This window comes from Haliotis asinina, chromosome 6 (assembly GCF_037392515.1).
Source record: "Haliotis asinina isolate JCU_RB_2024 chromosome 6, JCU_Hal_asi_v2, whole genome shotgun sequence".
Taxonomy (NCBI): domain Eukaryota; kingdom Metazoa; phylum Mollusca; class Gastropoda; order Lepetellida; family Haliotidae; genus Haliotis; species Haliotis asinina.
In genome coordinates this window covers 2,512,886-2,530,987 of record NC_090285.1, presented here as the reverse complement: position 1 = coordinate 2,530,987, position 18,102 = coordinate 2,512,886, and the positions used below count along the sequence as shown (strand labels likewise).

Genomic DNA, 18,102 nt, shown 5'->3' with positions numbered 1-18,102 from the left:
GTTGCTTGCCATCCGGCACAGGCATCAGGCACACTTGACATGTTGACTGCCATCCAGTTCAGGCATCAGGCACACTTGACCTGTTGCTTGCCATCCAGCACAGGCATCAGGTACACTTGACATGTTGACTGCCATCCAGTTCAGGCATCAGGCACACTTGACATGTTGCTTGACATCCGGCACAGGCATCAGGTACACTTGACATGTTGACTGCCATCCAGTTCAGGCATCAGGCACACTTGACCTGTTGCTTGCCATCCAGCACAGGCATCAGGCACACTTGACATGTTGCTTGTCATCCAGTACAGGCATCAGGTACACTTGACATATTGCTTGCCATCCGGCACAGGCATCAGGCACACTTGACCTGTTGCTTGCCATCCAGCACAGGCATCAGGCGCACTTGACATGTTGCTTGTCATCCAGTACAGGCATCAGGTACACTTGACATATTGCTTGCCATCCGGCACAGGCATCAGGCACACTTGACATGTTGCTTGTCATCCAGTACAGGCATCAGGTACACTTGACATGTTGCTTGCCATCCAGCACAGGCATCAGGCACACTTGACCTGTTGCTTGCCATCCAGCACAGGCATCAGGCGCACTTGACATGTTGCTTGTCATCCAGTACAGGCATCAGGTACACTTGACATATTGCTTGCCATCCAGCACAGGCATCAGGCGCACTTGACATGTTGCTTGTCATCCAGTACAGGCATCAGGTACACTTGACATATTGCTTGCCATCCAGCACAGGCATCAGGCGCACTTGACATGTTGCTTGTCATCCAGTACAGGCATCAGGTACACTTGACATATTGCTTGCCATCCAACAATCTCACTCACTACAGTTATTCCCATAAAGCAATAACATCATGAACTCTTCACAGGATAAGACTGTAATGTAGGATAATCAGTAGACTAAGTAGAACCTTCATTGATGGTGCTGACTGCGGTATTATTGTTTATTTAGTTCTTTAGATGGCTTTTGGTAAATATAGCTTAATGATTATGCCCTGATTGTCAGTATGGCAGATCAGCAATACGAGGTCAGTGTTATGTATTAGTTTTAAGTGTACATATTGGGACAGCAAATATGAAGCATACATAAAATCGCAGGCTTTAGTATTCGTGACAAGCTCGTGTTATTCTGGGACAAGGGACCCTTGCCCTTCTGGAAGGCTTTCATATTGACGCATGAATATCAGAACACCTTTCAACAAGAACGATGACTCTATTTCTGTTTGATTCCAATGATGCCCTCGTATATTGCATTGCTATTTCTTTTTGTTTTCACTGTTTATTTTAGAGAATTTGATACAACTAACAGGAGAAAACAATGTGTTGAACACATATTCTCACGTACTTTTTACCAGTTATTCGACTTATATTTCAATGTATGTGTAGAATTCAAAACAGAGTTTAAAAACGACAAATTGCATTTTCTTTATTGAATATGCAAATAAAATAACCTTTCTCACAGTCACATTAAATCCCAAAGCAGATACTAAAGAGTGATGACCAAATGGTCACCAGAGTGAGTGAGTGAGTGAGTGAGTGAGTGAGTGAGTGAGGTTTACGCCGTACTCGTCAATATTCCAGCTATTTTGCGGCGGTCTGCAATTAATTTGAGTCTGGACCAGACAATCCAGGGATCAACAGCATGAACAACGACCTTTGCAAATAAGGCTACGACGAACCTGACCACTTCGATCCTGATAATCGCTTCTTACAAGAGGCATGAGTTGCTGGAGATCTATTTTAACCCGGACCTTCACGGGTCATCACCATAGGTCGAGGATGCGAAATTTAAGCCCAAACTTTAAAGACTGAAGTTGATTAGATATCTACAGATTTAATATTACTCATGGCGATTTAAAAAATATTTTAAAAAATGTGTTAAGAATCACCAAAACAAGATCGGCAGAAAATAACAGTCCCATGGGAGCCGTCATGTAAACAAACGCGCGTGCCTGTATTGGAATCTCACTCATGTTGCTCATGTTGCTCACTGGTTTGTCTGATCCAGACTCGATTATTTACAGACCGCCGCCATATAGCTGGAATATTGCTGAGTGCGGCGTAAAACTAACCTCACTCACTCACTCAGAAGATTGGATGTTTCCTTTGTTAAAGCCAGAAGAGGAAGACTTCAGGTCTTCTTCGAGCTGACTTGCGCCTTATCTGCTTGTCCAGCGTGGACGGATTTCAACAGGATGTTGTTTTTACCTGGTAGAATATTCCTGTGCGACGGTCTGCTTTGGAATTTGTTCCAAACACGCACAATATCATTGACTCTAACATTTGAAATCGATTCAGATCACGTGGATAATTTTTGAAACGAATCAATCTTGTTACCTTTATTGGAGAAACGAATCAATCCACATACCTGTATCGGATATGTTGTTTCTCGAGATATTGTTTTCTCAACATTCCTCTCATTCATATTCTGTTCATCACTAGCTTGATAACAGTCTTAGGGCCCACAGTAAAACGTCACTCTTACTAATAGTATGAACAAGTTGTTTATCTAGATACTGTTATACCTCAGTACCGCTCCACTCTGTTGTAAATATACGTTCTGCTAATCTTCAAAGCCATCTTGACACCGCGAGCGACTGACAAACTGGGAGGCGCCAATTACTTTAATCTGGCAAGTGACACGTGCTGCTCACCTACTTATGCTTAACCACCGCACTTAACTGTAATTCACTGTGTTGTTAATACACGTCCAACCAATCCACAGGAGAGCCAAGATTGTGGGTACCGTATTTTTACCGTTACTAGTGTACAAACAGTCAGTTGGGCTGTCTTTATTGTGCGGTCTTTATAAGTACGGAGTAAGCTGATGCCGGGTTAGAGGGTGTGGTAATGATCATAAATTAACAAGTTTCTGCCTGGACCAAATTCTAGTGCCGAGATTATGAGCGTGCCAGATTGGAGGGATGCCGGTTTTGAGGGCTTCAATTATGTTGCCGATACGATGTTAAGTATTAACTCACAACTCACTAATGTTCATCAGTTGATTCACCAGTCCTAGGTAAATGATGGAATATTTCCAATGTATTTGCTTCAATTGTAATGGGTTCTCGCATTTTTCTCTTATTATGGAGATGTCCTTATCCCATGGGCATCATGACATTTAACATGGGAATCGTGCGTTGAAAGGGTTCGTATATATATTATATATATATACCCGTCTATTTGGTTATTGAATTATAAATTATAAATATGTAACGGATCATTTGCACCATTCAATTACATTTGTTTCACTAAGGATCATTCCTTTGAACGGCAGACAACGAGATGGTGTGTTATACCAGAAGAAACCCATTTATCGCTCTGGTCAATCGATATTTTCACACGGATGTCTGCCGAAGCCCAAGTGTGTTGAGAGAGAGAGAGAGAGAGAGACAGACAGACAGACAGAGAGAGAGAGAGAGAGAGAGAGAGAGAGAGAGATAGAAAATATGTTCAAAGGTGTCATTATATGAAGGCTGTTGCCCAGAGCTGTGATTGGACCTTCACTTATGTTCGGGCGGAGCCACTGTGTCCGCTGTCCACCCATGGCTTCTTGGAATAACTATACATTTTCCATCCTTTCATAACGGTTCATAATCAATGAACTTTGATTCATCTCGTCTGTATTTTCTTCAATCAACAATGAAACTCGAGGCTGTCGTCTTTGCGGTGGAAAAGTTATCATTATCAATCCATTATCATTACTTGAAATCGATTGTTTCGGATCATCTCATGTTAGTGGCTGTTCTGTGCCGTTGTCCAGTGGATCCGTCATGTTCCCTATACAGCCGTCGGGTATAAAAACTCGACGCCATGTACAGATGATGTAGACGCAGGTGGTTTGAGATGGCGCTTCACACATTTCACATCTGTTGCTTAAGTGTATTGCTGGGAGCAGTTGTGGGTCGAGCCGAACAATTCTTGACAACCACGGACTATGGTAACCAGGGAGGAGTAGACATCTCAAGTCCTGATACAAAGTCTGTCTCCGGGTCGAGGAACTGTACTGTAGATCCAGATTTACTGAGTGACGATACTGACGGCGTGATGTATGACACCTCTGATGTACATCCCAACTTCAACGACACCGACGGTGAGACCAAGACAAAGTCGTGCAAGGAAAACGGTGAGCTACCAAATCAGCCTCGTATTTCCATCACCTCACAGGGAAAGCTTTCTAAGGAACAGTATGAAGTCGGGGCGAAAGTATGTCTTTACCTCTTCTACCCTCTGTTTATCAGTGCAGTTCTCCTCAACACATTCAATCTGTTGGTATACACAGATCCCGCCATGAGGAGTCCCACAAGCACCTATCTTATAGCTATCGCCGCTAAAGAACTACTCTTTGCCTTGTTCAATAGTGTGAGGCACATTCTTAGACAAGTACATGGAACCGAGGCACTCAAGAGGCAAGACTATCTATATTTTGCTATGTATGGGTCAAATCTCTTTTCGGCGACTCTCCGTGTCCTGATGTACTGTTTGAGTGTCCTTGTGTCCACGGAACGCTTCTTAGCTGTTGCCTTCCCTTTGAAGTCCAGAAACTTCCGTCTCATCAAATCACCAATTATCTTTATAACATCGGTGACGATTATTTGCTTTTCTTGTCATTTACCAGGATCACTGAAATTCGATATAGTTCTTAAACCCAACTCGACAGACTATACTCTCGCGCTATCAGCGATATACATAAATAACAAAGACTTCATCGACGGTCTTTCAATAGCTAACAGTGTCCTCTTCACCTACATCGTCCTCGTGTGTGGCCTTATCATGAACCTATGCGTCCTCCTGGCTCTCAGGAAACACAGCAAGAACAGAGCAAAGATGAACACGACTGTGGACGCAGAGAAGACGGCAAAGCGAGAGAGGCAGACGACTATCACCATCCTAACGTCGACATTCCTGTTCACAGTGCTGGCAATCCCTCTGACAACAGACGCGCTGGTACAGAGATTTGTGCCCGAGTATACTCTGTATAGGAAGGAACATTATGTCAACATGTTGATGAAAGACGTCAACGGTTTACTCATCATGTTCAGCTTGTCCACCGACTTCGTGTTCTACATCACACTCAGTAAGGCTTACCGACGAACCTTCTTCAGACGACTTCCTTTCATGGCCACGATGTGCAGACAACAGAAGTACAAGCGGGAGTCTTCTCTCTCCGAGCCTCAGACAAAAATGTCGACCATTTCTGAGGATGTAAGGAATTATGCGTGAGCAGAATGTATATATTTATACGAATCCAGTGTATCATTAGGTTTCTTTGTACGTGTCTATTCCGGGACCACTAACTAACAATCAGTTTAGACAAACAGGAAAAATCTTATGGATAACAACTTCTTGTATTTATTTCTCCCGACTTTCCTGTTCGAGCCCCATCATCAGGTTGAACTGCCCTTGTCCTCACTGCAAAAGCTCATGGTAAAAACTGCCGAGGGCACCCATGTATAAAGAATAATTAATATATACGTACTGCTTATGGCATTACTTTACATTCTATACATTTACAAAAAAAAGTATCAGTACATATCTAAATCAATCACAGATTTTGTATGATAAGAATCAGGGCCCGGTTGTTCAAAGCACCGTTATTTTACCGTTAAGCACTAACGACCCATTAAATAACGAAAAGTTAGTTAACAGTATCTTAGAATTTGGTTGCTTTTTGCCGGCCGTTAACCAATGTTGTGATTAGAGGTTAATAGCATGTGAAGGACCTAACCATTACCCACAATTACTTGCACACTCTTCCGTGATCCCTCTCAAAATGGCATCAGAAGCAACTGAATTGTCACGTGATGTAGAGAAGATGAAAGAAAAGTGGGGAAATATGCCCCCAAATGGCTAAAAAGACAGTGAGAGCATGGTTTCTTTTTGTGTCTCTCTCCACATCATCATGAACCAAAGATATAATGCAGCTAATGAAACCTCTCTGAAATCGGTATCTCTGGTGTAATTCCACTTCATTAAAATCAACAGAAAATTTTCTGAATTCATTAGGTTTTCTTTGTGGTCTAATGTTCATCAACATCACCCTGGACAATAAATGGCATTTTGTCACCATGGAGCTAGGTGTTGAACTAGTGCTAATGGTAACGTTAGTGAGCTAATGTAACCCCTCTCCTGACGTTAACTCAACGTCTTCCTAACGGACCGTTAAAGTTGGCGGAGCTTTGAGCAACATCCTTTCACTCTCTTAACGTTAACATTCCATTATGGACTAGTTAACAGTCCGTTAAAACAGGCTTTTGAACAAACGGGCTCAGTAAGTTAGAGTTCTAAGTTAATAAAGTTGTATAAGAATGAGCGGTACCATGACCACAGTTATACGTTGACTGTATGTACAGGGTGGTAACGTCATCAGACTTCAGGTCTTGGTGTCATGGGAGATTATGGAGTTCTGCTCTGGCATATCTACATACGTCAGTCTAGATACTGTCTTGAAGATCCATACCGTGCTGGAGTAGTCTTTAGCCTCCTCAGGTTATACCTGTCCCTAAAGCAACTTCCTCACTCATGCTTAGATTAGATAGCATTCGTTACAACTACTTATTGTTGAAGGACAATGTTATGATCTTCTGATCTCCCGTCTCTTATTTCCGAGTCGCCATCTTGCCTTCAGCCCATTATATTTTTTTTGGTAAGCATCCACTTTTTATAAAAATATTGAATCATAATTTTCTTGCTTCTGGCCAATACGACGTTGTCCTCTGTTGGTTACTCAGACCGTATGCGTTTTTGTTATCGCAAACTAAAAGGTGAGGATCCTCCATTTTGTATCCCTTGTGATGAAAGAATCAGGATCAAGCATGTCCTTGTGGACTCTATTGATATTTCCATCCCAGGTGGTAAATATTTCGGCGTCAAGACGGTGAAGAATCTTTTTAATGTTAATTATAATTTAATTACTGAATTTTTAAAAGAATAGGATTGTTGAATAAATTGTGATATGTTTCGTAAATACAAATACATGTTTAGTTTTGGTTAAATCGCCCTGCAATCGCCAGCAGCTGAAGGGATGGTGTAAGTCCAAATGGGTCACCATGCAGGTAGCAAAGGTACTGTAAGTCCCCATGGTCCTTAGTGTGATGATCTACCTTCAGTTGTTGGCGATCAACAGCCAGTTTTATATGGTATCGTCTTTCATGGTTACACTCTTTTAGATTTATTTACTAATTTTAAACTTATGTGTAATATTCTAGATGTATTACTGTCCTTCGTTGACAGGCATTGAAAATTTACTTTTTAATCATGATAAATCCATTCATTTACTTACGTTATGGCTGAAATATTGCCGATGAGACTTAAAATCTTCCTGGTTGAGAGAAATTGTATCTGGAGGTGTTAAATAATTACTGTCACACACAGGGAGGCCGTGATACAATACATCCACGGTGACCTCAAATTTAATCTCAATCACGGATGAGATATGGGTCACCACACGGGGCTGTTCGTGATATCAACCACTGCCCGTTTCCATTTTGTATAAGCAGGTAATGTCAACGTCTTTATCATAAGGAACACATTAGTCTGACGAAGGAGTTAGTACACTAGTACACCCCGTGACGGTGTGGTCCTCGTGATAAACAAGATGGCATAACTTAACTCATCAACATAAAACAAGGTAACAGGTTATTTGCTCATGTGCATTTTTATTGTTTTTATTGTGAAACGTTGATTGCTGTCACTGTTATTGTCACGTTGATGTGCTATCCACTAATACTACTAGTTACAACGTTCAGTAAATTGTTCACAAACTTACATATATGTTTTATTCTCCACACTGGTGTGTGTGTGTGTGTGTGTGTGTGTGTGTGTGTGTGTGTGTGTGAGAGAGAGAGAGAGAGAGAGAGAGTGTGTGTGTGTGTGAGAGAGAGAGAGAGGGAGAGAGAGAGAGAGAGTGTCTGTGTGAGAGAGAAAGTGTGTGACTGCGTGTGTGAGTGAGCGTGTGAGTGAGTGAATGTGTGTGTGTGTGTGTGTGTGTGTGTGTGTGTGTGTGTGTGTGTGTTCCGTGGTATTGCTAATTGCTAAATACGTGTTAAAACTATGTTCTCTCCATTCACTTCCATCGCGTTGGTATGTAGTCTTGTCCGACAACGGTAATTGCTTAGAAACGACCAGGAGCTGAATGTCCAAGGAACATATCCCGTATCATATTATATTTTTGAACATTTACTCAGGTACACATTATTGGGTCGGATGTGGTTTTCGAATCGACAATTTCAGGTAGGCACCTTGCGTTTTATGTCGTGCCTACTGGAGTAGATTGTTAGCTATTTCGTTAGCTATAACGACCATATTATATGTCCGAATCATATTATATTTATGATAGCACCTTCTTAGAAAGGCGGAATTTATGGTACAGAAAGGAATGATCCAACTGGCAACTGTGGCCGAGCAGAATGGAATATTATGTTGATTGTTGTTGCTCAACCACCGCAATATCTCCTGTTCATCTATGTTGCTAACCTAACCACGGTCGGTTTAATGAGTCAAGCTGTCGGGTCTGGTACTTCGTTAACCAAATCACATTGTCATGTGTTAAACAGCAGCGAGACATGCAATATTTAAATCACTTTTAACATCACTGTCCAGTCGAGTTTGTTTTGTTTTGGCATAACAAGGAATCTTTGAACTTTACACATTATTCACTGTTTCGGAAGAGAATCCCCCCAAACATGTGTTGACGATGCGACTACAAGAACCAACAGAAATATTGTTTTAGGAAATTTAACTGGGTAGAATCCTACTCTACTGTCATTTCAAAGGTTCCCAACTCCGCATAACACTTCCAGAATAAAGACAACGAACTGCGAACAAACTGTCAGGAGTGAGTATCAAGGCTTGTTGTAGCTGAGGTCATTTGGACGTCGGGAGTTGGTGTTAGTATCAGGGTTGTTGCAGTCGTGGTCACTTTGACGTCGGGAGTCAGTGCTAGTATCAGGCTTGCTGCAGTCGCGGTCACTTTGACGTCAGGTGTCAGTGTTAGTATCAGTTAATCCTGCTTCAGTCTGAAGTCATCGTGAGTCTCCTTTAGATGTGGGAATGAAATATAAGTTGGGTAAGGCTCTATGTGTCAGTCGTGTTAGTGTATGCTGTCCACCGATAGTTTGCTCAAACATCCCCAGTTAAAGACAGGACAGTGGAGACATTGTGAACGTTTGGATCTTCATCGATCAAAACATCAAGGTGCATTATCAGTAATGGCAGAACCTAATCGGGGCACACTGGCATCCTTTGGCAATTAGTGTTTCTACTTTATATGTTTTTGCCACCTTGGCAACTATCCGTTTTGGAATAATATATAATTATCTATTATGGAATTGTTCATTATCCTACTTCTCGGTTGTGATGGATGACGCTCTAGTGGCGCATCTCACAACGGCAGAAACAGACTTGAGGTTTACGTGTGGATCGGGGAAGGAAGGAACTTGTTGCATCATCATTATTATGTGGACACAATCACACACAAACACACAAACACAAACACAAACACACAAACACAAACACACAAACACACAAACACACAAACACAAACACACAAACACAAACACACAAACACAAACTCGTTTCCTCAAGAACAAATGAGTTAAGTGTTAACCTCTGAAGACGTCAACTAAACGACACAGTTAATTTGATGTACTGTTACACATACTTATGTAAGTTCTAAAACAACTTAGATATAATCAGATCGAAGACATGTTTGTTGAAGAACATGACCAGGTGTATGACGCCGGCCCACGCATGGAAGAACTGAAGCAGACACGTTATTGAAAGAACAGCACATACATACTCTGATCAGAAGAAGTCCACCTGTCTGCTGTGATCGAGTTGCTTTCAGTTGACATTTTTTGTACATATCAAGAGTCTTTTGCGGCTGGTTTAGTTGTATAAAGTGTATAGCATACAATATATTTAGGAGTAAACTCCACAAGTGCATTTTTACACACTGGCTACGATCAAAGTTAAGAATTCCTAGGTCTACCAACGTTTCGAGAATACGTGCCCAGGTATTTCAGAAGAGGTGTCCTGGCGTTTGGGAAATGTGTGGACAGGAGAAATCCAACTGGTGATTCGTAACTGACATTTGACAGCGGAATGTTACATGGGCATTCGCCATTCAGTTGTCCTACCATTTCCACCATAGCTGCCAAGTGGAGTCCCCATATCACTATGACAACAGTAGACCCCACACCGCAGGACAAATTGTACAGAATGTTGACTGTCGTTCCTCTTGTCACGGTTTCCCAATACACAGATGTAAATATGGAACAGCCGAGGCATCCTCACTGGTCTGCTTTTTTCCTAATTCAGGAAGGTAAATTTGAGATCATCAAGATTCGACCATCTTGTTCAAGTATGAAGTATCATTCTGCTTTGGAATATCCACATGGCATGTGGTAGTGTCGACATAGCATATATATCAACAATAAAACATTACTGTCAAGAAAACCACTTACACATTTCGCTGTGCTTGACAGACAGTGAGACCAAAGACACAAGGTGGTATATGTCTGTGCTTGCACCTGTACTATGAACACATTTTCAGGAACATACAGGTCCCCGCGCGTATCATTGTATGTGTGGGCGTTAAACAAATGAGGAGCGGGAAGATACAGACCGTCACCTCCAGACTCTATGCCTGCCGTCCGCGAATCTGAGGGCATGCCTGGATTCATCGGGAAAGACGACTCGATTCCAGTATCCCTGGGTCCATCGGAAGGGACGTTGGGCCCACAGCTGACGTTGACGTTGATGAAACGGCGTCAATATTGGCCCACGATATGGACGTCGAGAATGGAACAGGCAGCACGCAACCGATTTCGAATGGTCTGTGAGGACAGTCGACCTCTAAACATCTCAGCCCTGGTTCGTGTAGCCGGCAGAAATCTGTCACGTAGGTGACGTAGGACAATTTGACGGTCTTTCGCTCGTGACGTCACACGTGGACGACCCGACCTCAGGCCCCGATTTCGAGTTTTTACTCAAATCTCAAACTGAGCTTCACAATTTGAAACAGCTGAACTTTTAACTCAACTGCATTTTTTGAAATATAAAAACCCAAACAACTTAAGTAATCTATCCACGAAACTGTTTCCTGTAGTTTGAGTTTTGTGCCGATTTTCGCATCCTGTGAAATGCGTTTTCTCAAATTTGAGTAAAAAAATCAGACTTAAGTCAAAACTCAGACTTCAGTTTGTTTCTAGAAATCGGGGACAGAATTGGTGCCAGTTTGTTGTAGACGACCTCGCAAGTCATACACAGTACGACGGCTGCATCCCGTTGCTCTTGCGACTTCAATAACTGATCTTCCCGCTTGCAGCATGCCAATGGCACGTTCACGTTGCACATTTGACAGTCATGGCGATTAAAGTATCGTTAGAACTGTGATTTAAAAGTGATTTCTTTTAATGTGTAGACCACTGCAAAAACCCTCGAATGAAGAAAACGTCGATGCGAAGATCACGTGATCGACTGCACGTGCAAAACCTGATTTGGCACTGACATCATTTTCACGACGAATGGAGGGGTTTAAGTGGGTTTTGCTAACGTCTTTCTAGAGTCGAAATATAGGGATCCCATTTCGGATACATAGATGTATCATGAGGGAAAAATTATTCATTATTTTTACAAATTACATTTCGTGAAGTTTCTTTTTTGACTCGGTATATAGGCTCTTTTGGCTTGGGGATTACAGATTATGCCTTATGCCCTCTGAAAACAAACACAACAGATTAACTCAAACACAAATCTGGTTACGAATCCTTCCTCAAACGTCCTCCCCAAAATGAATAGATTACATGTTTCTGTTTTGGTGTACATTATGCAATCGTTATTTATGAGGCATAACGGCGTGGTAAAGAACAGGGACTTTTCAATCAATAAGTGCCAGATATATTTTTTCTCTTGTTAAACTCGAAGGATGTCTCTCAGCAATATTCCAGTTATGTGGCGGCGGTCTGTAAATAACCGAGTTTGGATCAGACAATCCAGTGATCAACTGCATGAACATTGATCTGCGCAAATGGGAACCGATGACATGTGCCAACCAAGTCAGCGAGCCTGACAACCCGTTCCCTTTAGTCGCCTATTACGACAAACTGAGTCGCCTTTTACAGCAAACATGGGTTGCTGAAGACCTATTCTACACCGGGCCTTCACGGGTGTCATCAAATCATAGACCTGCCTACCCATATATCAGGCCACATTTTGGACTGGGTTATCAAAAGAGAGACCATCATAACTGATTCCAGAGTAACCGACTATCAGGTCTCGGATCACTACATAGTACCTCTGAACATTGATGTCACAAGGCCGCATCTAGTCAGATATGTTAGGTTTAGAAACATCAAAAACATGCATATTGATACTTTTCGTTCAGATCTGTTGACGTCATCTTCTATTCTATTCTATTCGTTGGCCGATGCTCCTTCCTGCTTAGCATATGTAGACGTGTACAACAGCGTACTTCTAGAGATCCTGGACAAACATGCACCAGAGAATGTCAAGCGAGTCCCACACAGACCTGAAGCTACCTGTTTTTACAGTCAAGGAAGCCAAGTCAGAGAGATGAGTTGCTGAGAGAAGATGGGGAAAGTCATGTCTTGAAGTACACCGAAACAGGGTCTGCATTGTCATCAAACAAACTAAACAGAAGTTCATGAACTCTAAAATCATTGACAGCCTTGAAAGTCCGTAGACAATTCATTACCTGATATTGGGACCATCCTTTGCAATCTACTTTCAGGAGAAAATCCAAATATCAGACGTGTACTCCATGACAGCTAGCTATCAACATGACATGACACACCAGTGACTTCTTAAGGATGAGACGATGAATAACCAGTTTTGAATGGTTACCCACTTTCATGGTCACAGAAACATTTAAATTTCTTACGAAGTCTAAACTGACCAGCTGTGTGCTGGACTCGATACCCAACAAGATACTGACTGTTGATATGGGAGTACCTTAGTTTGTACCGTGCTTGTCCTGCTGACACAACTGCATTTCTTTTCCAGACTACTGAAGGTTGTTTTCCATGGGCTTTTCAAAATTACAACATTTGATTTCATCTCATGTCTTGCTTTATTCTTTTTCATATCAAACTCTGCGTTTTCACCGTTTCTCAGTATATATTTTAGTGGGTTTACCGGAATCACATCCTTCTAGTTCATAATTGGCCTATTACTATCCTTTCCATGTCACCCCTCCAAATATTTCCTAAAGTAAACACGTACATATTATAATCAGAAGGTAGTTTTACTTCTACCTAAATCTTCTTCATCATGTGTCGTACTTGGTCAAACAGGTGCGTCTAAATAGTTCGTGGAGTACCAGTGCTTGGCCTGGCAGGCATAGATCACGAGTGTTACTTGTTTGTCCATTATACTTATCATTCACACAAAACTGTATTCCATTTTATTATTGTAAATATCCTAGCATTACTGAATTTTCATTGTTGTTAACAAATCCAGATGTAAAACACTTAAGGGAATTTATTTACTGTGCCTTCACTTGTAGGAATGAGTCGGTAAATGAATGTTTAAATCAATAACTACTTGTAATCAGGATATTTTTAATGTAGATATGTTTATGCACTGTTAAATGTTTATATTGTATTAATATTGAACTGCACTATAGGCTCTCGGCCTTGCAAGTACTGAAATAACGATTGTAATGTAAAACAATATTTCGATAAGTAGTTAGTTGTTATTATTTTCAGCAAAGCAATCATTTCAGCCTTTGTCGTTGTAAGTAGCTTCTAAAACACCGATGTTTGCCAAGGTTTTCAGGCTTCCACCTTTGAGTGTATAAATATATTAATAGTCTGTCTGTAAATAGGGTTTTAATGACTGAGAAGGTTTAGGGAAAACGTGCACTTGTTAACTCATGGTGATAATTTAGGTTCTTGAGGCTGCCATTACTTATCTTACTTACTGGTAGGTCGTGTAATTACAGGTGACCACTCTGTCACTGACAATAAACACCGTTGTCAGTTAATAAAATATGACATCAGATACCACGGGAAGTATCCCAACACTATAATGTGACATATAGAAAAGGACACGTAGAAACCAGTGTCTTAAGCAATGACGAAATGTGCCAAAACCATTCATCAATCCTGTCAACATTTGGCTTGACTCTAAAATCTATTTAATACTTGATTCCAAAGTTCCATAACAACTGTAGAAAGAGAAGTGTATTGATGGGTCCAGCAGAGGTACGGACAAGTCACTTAATACATTCTTAACACTATTGAGCAAGGACTTTATATTCACAGAAAGTAGACGAGTGGACTTAACACTGTGTAGATTCTCAGACTCCAAGGTTTTGTCTGAATTCTCAGAAACGACCCTAATTCACTTGTGGCAAACTTAGGGATAATTCCTTTGTTCAAAGGGCATTATCCATTTACATCTGTAAATAACTGTGTCTGGACCATACACTCCAATGATCAACAGCATGAGCATTGATCTCCGCAGTTAGGATAGATAGATAGATAATCTTTATTTCCTCCAGTTTGATGAAGATTACAATGTGCAGTTATGATATATTTTACGTTAAATGATTATGATGAATGGGTGTTTCAGTCAGGATTGTTCATATACATACAAGTGTTTTAACAAGTGTCGCCATTTCCTTATAAAACGGCTTACAATAATTATTACGTTTGCCCACACATCCCTCTCTAGTTCCATAATACATTCTATTGGACATCCACCGAGTAGAAATGCAAGAATAACATCATCATCTTGATCCCAGATCTTAACAAAAGTATCTACATCTAAAATATCACATATAGAGTTAAAGAGTTCATTTCTGTCATTCATATTAATTGTACATGACATAAACACGTGCTTTACAATATCATTGGCGACAGTTTTACAATAACATTCTCTTGAAACTATTTCAGCTGCTCCATAGAATACAAGTCTTGCAATGTCAGTGAACTGGTCATTCTTCTCTGTGGCTACCATCCAGAGATAATGTTCCTTACTGGATCTTATATTAACATATCTTGACAGACTTAGTCTGGAGTTAAGATGGACATGAAATAGATTGTCTCTATGAGATTTAATGGCATCATTCACGGCCCTGGACCAGCTTTCCTTATTAATAAATTGACTATTATTGATATAGTTTGCTAGCATATCGTTTAGGTTATACTTACGTACAAATTGCAGCATATTATATATCGGGGATTTTCTACTACATACGTTGCATGTAGAGGTATCCGAACACATGGATTGGCCAAGGCGAACTAGAAACATTACTTTAAAAACATAGTTATACTTTGCATTACATAACCTTCCTAACAGGTAGAGTGCTCTTTTGTCTATGTAGTACTGTAGTGGCATCCAATACAACAATACTGGGGGTGCGCTTGTGTAATCCCTGAACTTTTTTTTACAAAATTGTCGTTGTACAACTTCGAGCATTTCATACTCTTTAACATCTGTACTGCGGTAGTTCACAGTTGATGACATCCACGTACAAACTGGGCGTAAACATTAAAACAAGATATAAACGTCCCCATAGGCAACGTGCTCCCCGCCAGCCCCCCCCCCCCCCCCCCCCCCCCCACACACACACACACACACACCTTTGGTGTCTCGTAATCATTATTGTTATAAATCTATGTGAATATTTATCATTATATGCAGTCCGTGCATGTGCATTTGAGAACGATGAGTCGACAACTAGCTCAAAATGATGAACAGTCTTTTTAATGTCATTACTGTATACGGCAAAGAATAACCTGTGCCTAACAATGTCTGGTATTTGTTACCTTTTCATCCTTCATTTCAAATGATGCTTTAAATACTATCATACTGTTATGTGTAGAAGTTGGCATCAGTGGAACACAGTGGAAGGAAGATCAGTGCAAACTGCGTCAGGTATACTATCATTTATTTTCTGATACGTAAGTCCAACATAAGTACTTTGAACTGTACAACAGATACAGGAGTACCAGCCATGTGGTTCAGTTGTACAACTTCGAGCATTTCATACTCTTTAACATCTGTACTGCGGTAGTTCACAGTTGATGACATCCACGTACAAACTGGGCGTAAACATTAAAACAAGATATAAACGTCCCCATAGGCAACGTGCTCCCCGCCAGCCCCCCCCCCCCCCCTCCCCCCACCTTTGGTGTCTCGTAATCATTATTGTTATAAATCTATGTGAATATTTATCATTATATGCAGTCCGTGCATGTGCATTTGAGAACGATGAGTCGACAACTAGCTCAAAATGATGAACAGTCTTTTTAATGTCATTACTGTATACGGCAAAGAATAACCTGTGCCTAACAATGTCTGGTATTTGTTACCTTTTCATCCTTCATTTCAAATGATGCTTTAAATACTATCATACTGTTATGTGAAGAAGTTGGCATCAGTGGAACACAGTGGAAGGAAGATCAGTGCAAACTGCGTCAGGTATACTATCATTTATATTCTGATACGTAAGTCCAACATAAGTACTTTGAACTGTACAACAGATACAGGAGTACCAGCCATGTGGTTCAGTTTGCTAAGGTGCTGCTACATTTGGTAAACAATTGCATACTCATCTGCTTGAGCAGGTTTTGATCAATGTTAAGGGCGTTTAGCTTCTGCAAATGAAAATGGATTTGATCTCGCCCACTCTTAGTAGAAATGACATCATTTTCGTGTGATCATTTACGCAGTTGAATCTTAGTCCTTGTATTGAAAAGGGACAAGCCATCGTGTCTACTCTCGTAGATATGTATGGGCTCACTAGTATTTAGGAGTTGGTTCCTAGACATTATGTTGCGTGGTCGCCTCAATAGTACTATATAACAAAGACCATGTTTCTTTAGTAGGTTCCTCACAACCTTGAGCACTTTCATATTCCCGTGTGGACCAGGGACAGAATGTGTCCACAGCACCCCATTGGTTGTCGTAAGAGGCGACCAAATTGCGCAACCCGTTTGCCGTGGGTGTGCTCCTGTGTCGGTGGAGGACGGGATCCTGGTATTTGAGGGCACCTGGAGCCTGGAATAGAGTTCCTTTGCCAAACAACCACTTCGGCCCTTACTTACTTCACCTAGACGGATGGTAGAAATGGGGTCTGGTTCTACCAGTCGACTGGTCAGTCCGTGTCCTGTGCATGATAAGTGTCTTTGTATGTATTCGATTTGTTAGAGATATATGGGGCTTGGCACAATAAATGTGGCACAAATGATTAATTTCAGTACAATGAATCATGTCAGAAAGCTGTGGCTCATGGGCCAATGTGTCGATGTTGACCTCCACATTCGGTATGTATCCAGTTCCATGTCATGGGCCGAACCAGCATGGCATTTACTTTGGTATATAAATAGTGCTTTTTGTCGTATTCGCTATAGTATAGCAATCCTGTATCTCTGGTGTTTGCATATTTGGATATCCAATGCAGATAAACACCGTCCCTGTTGACACTCCGTGGCGGGTGGGGAGCAGGGTTGCTGAATAATGGATTTTCATCATGGCACAGAATCATACTGGTTCAAAACGCCGGCGCTTAGAATCCAGTTCTTCCGATGAAACCTCTTCAAATTTAGACTCTTGTGCTCGATTTCTTGTTATCGAAGCAAAAGATCATTCACCCATTAAATGAAACCCGTTTGTCATTTCAAAAGAAATTTATGGCTATTCTAGAGACGTGAAGAATGTTATGCGTCTTCGTCATGGCTCCCCGCGTGTAGATTGAGTGATTTTTGCTTCCTCAGCAATCTATTATCAATCCGTTAATTTGCCAATACTGAGGGTGTTGTCGGTGAACAGGGAACACTCAGTTCTTGACGGGGCACTGTAGGTGAGTCAGACAGTACCCATTCCTTGTCTGACATGTCAGAGCAGGATATAGCTGCAGAATTAAGCGATCAAAGAGTGTCTTCGGTGAAACATTTCACAAAAAAACAGGGAAGATTCGACCACTGAACCAACAAATACGTACCTGTTTACCTTTGTCAGGTCTTCATTGTCACGAGAAAATGGTTATTCGACAAAACATTCGACAAAGACCCAGAAGAAGAAGAAGCAAGAAAGCCCCTGACACTG

General features: G+C 41.2%; 1 protein-coding gene across 1 annotated transcript; it reads left to right on the top strand.

Annotated features, from left to right (window-relative positions):
- Nucleotides 1–3,870: 3,870 nt before the first annotated feature.
- Nucleotides 3,871–5,247, top strand: LOC137286725 (lysophosphatidic acid receptor 6-like). Its single transcript, XM_067818708.1, has one exon. The coding sequence runs from the start codon at nucleotides 3,871–3,873 to the stop codon at nucleotides 5,245–5,247; it is 1,377 nt and encodes a 458-aa protein (XP_067674809.1).
- Nucleotides 5,248–18,102: the final 12,855 nt, after the last annotated feature.

Excerpts from the sequence above, each read along its gene's own strand:
- LOC137286725 (XM_067818708.1), top strand. The coding sequence starts at position 3,871 with ATGGCGCTTCACACATTTCACATCTGTTGCTTAAGTGTATTGCTGGGA.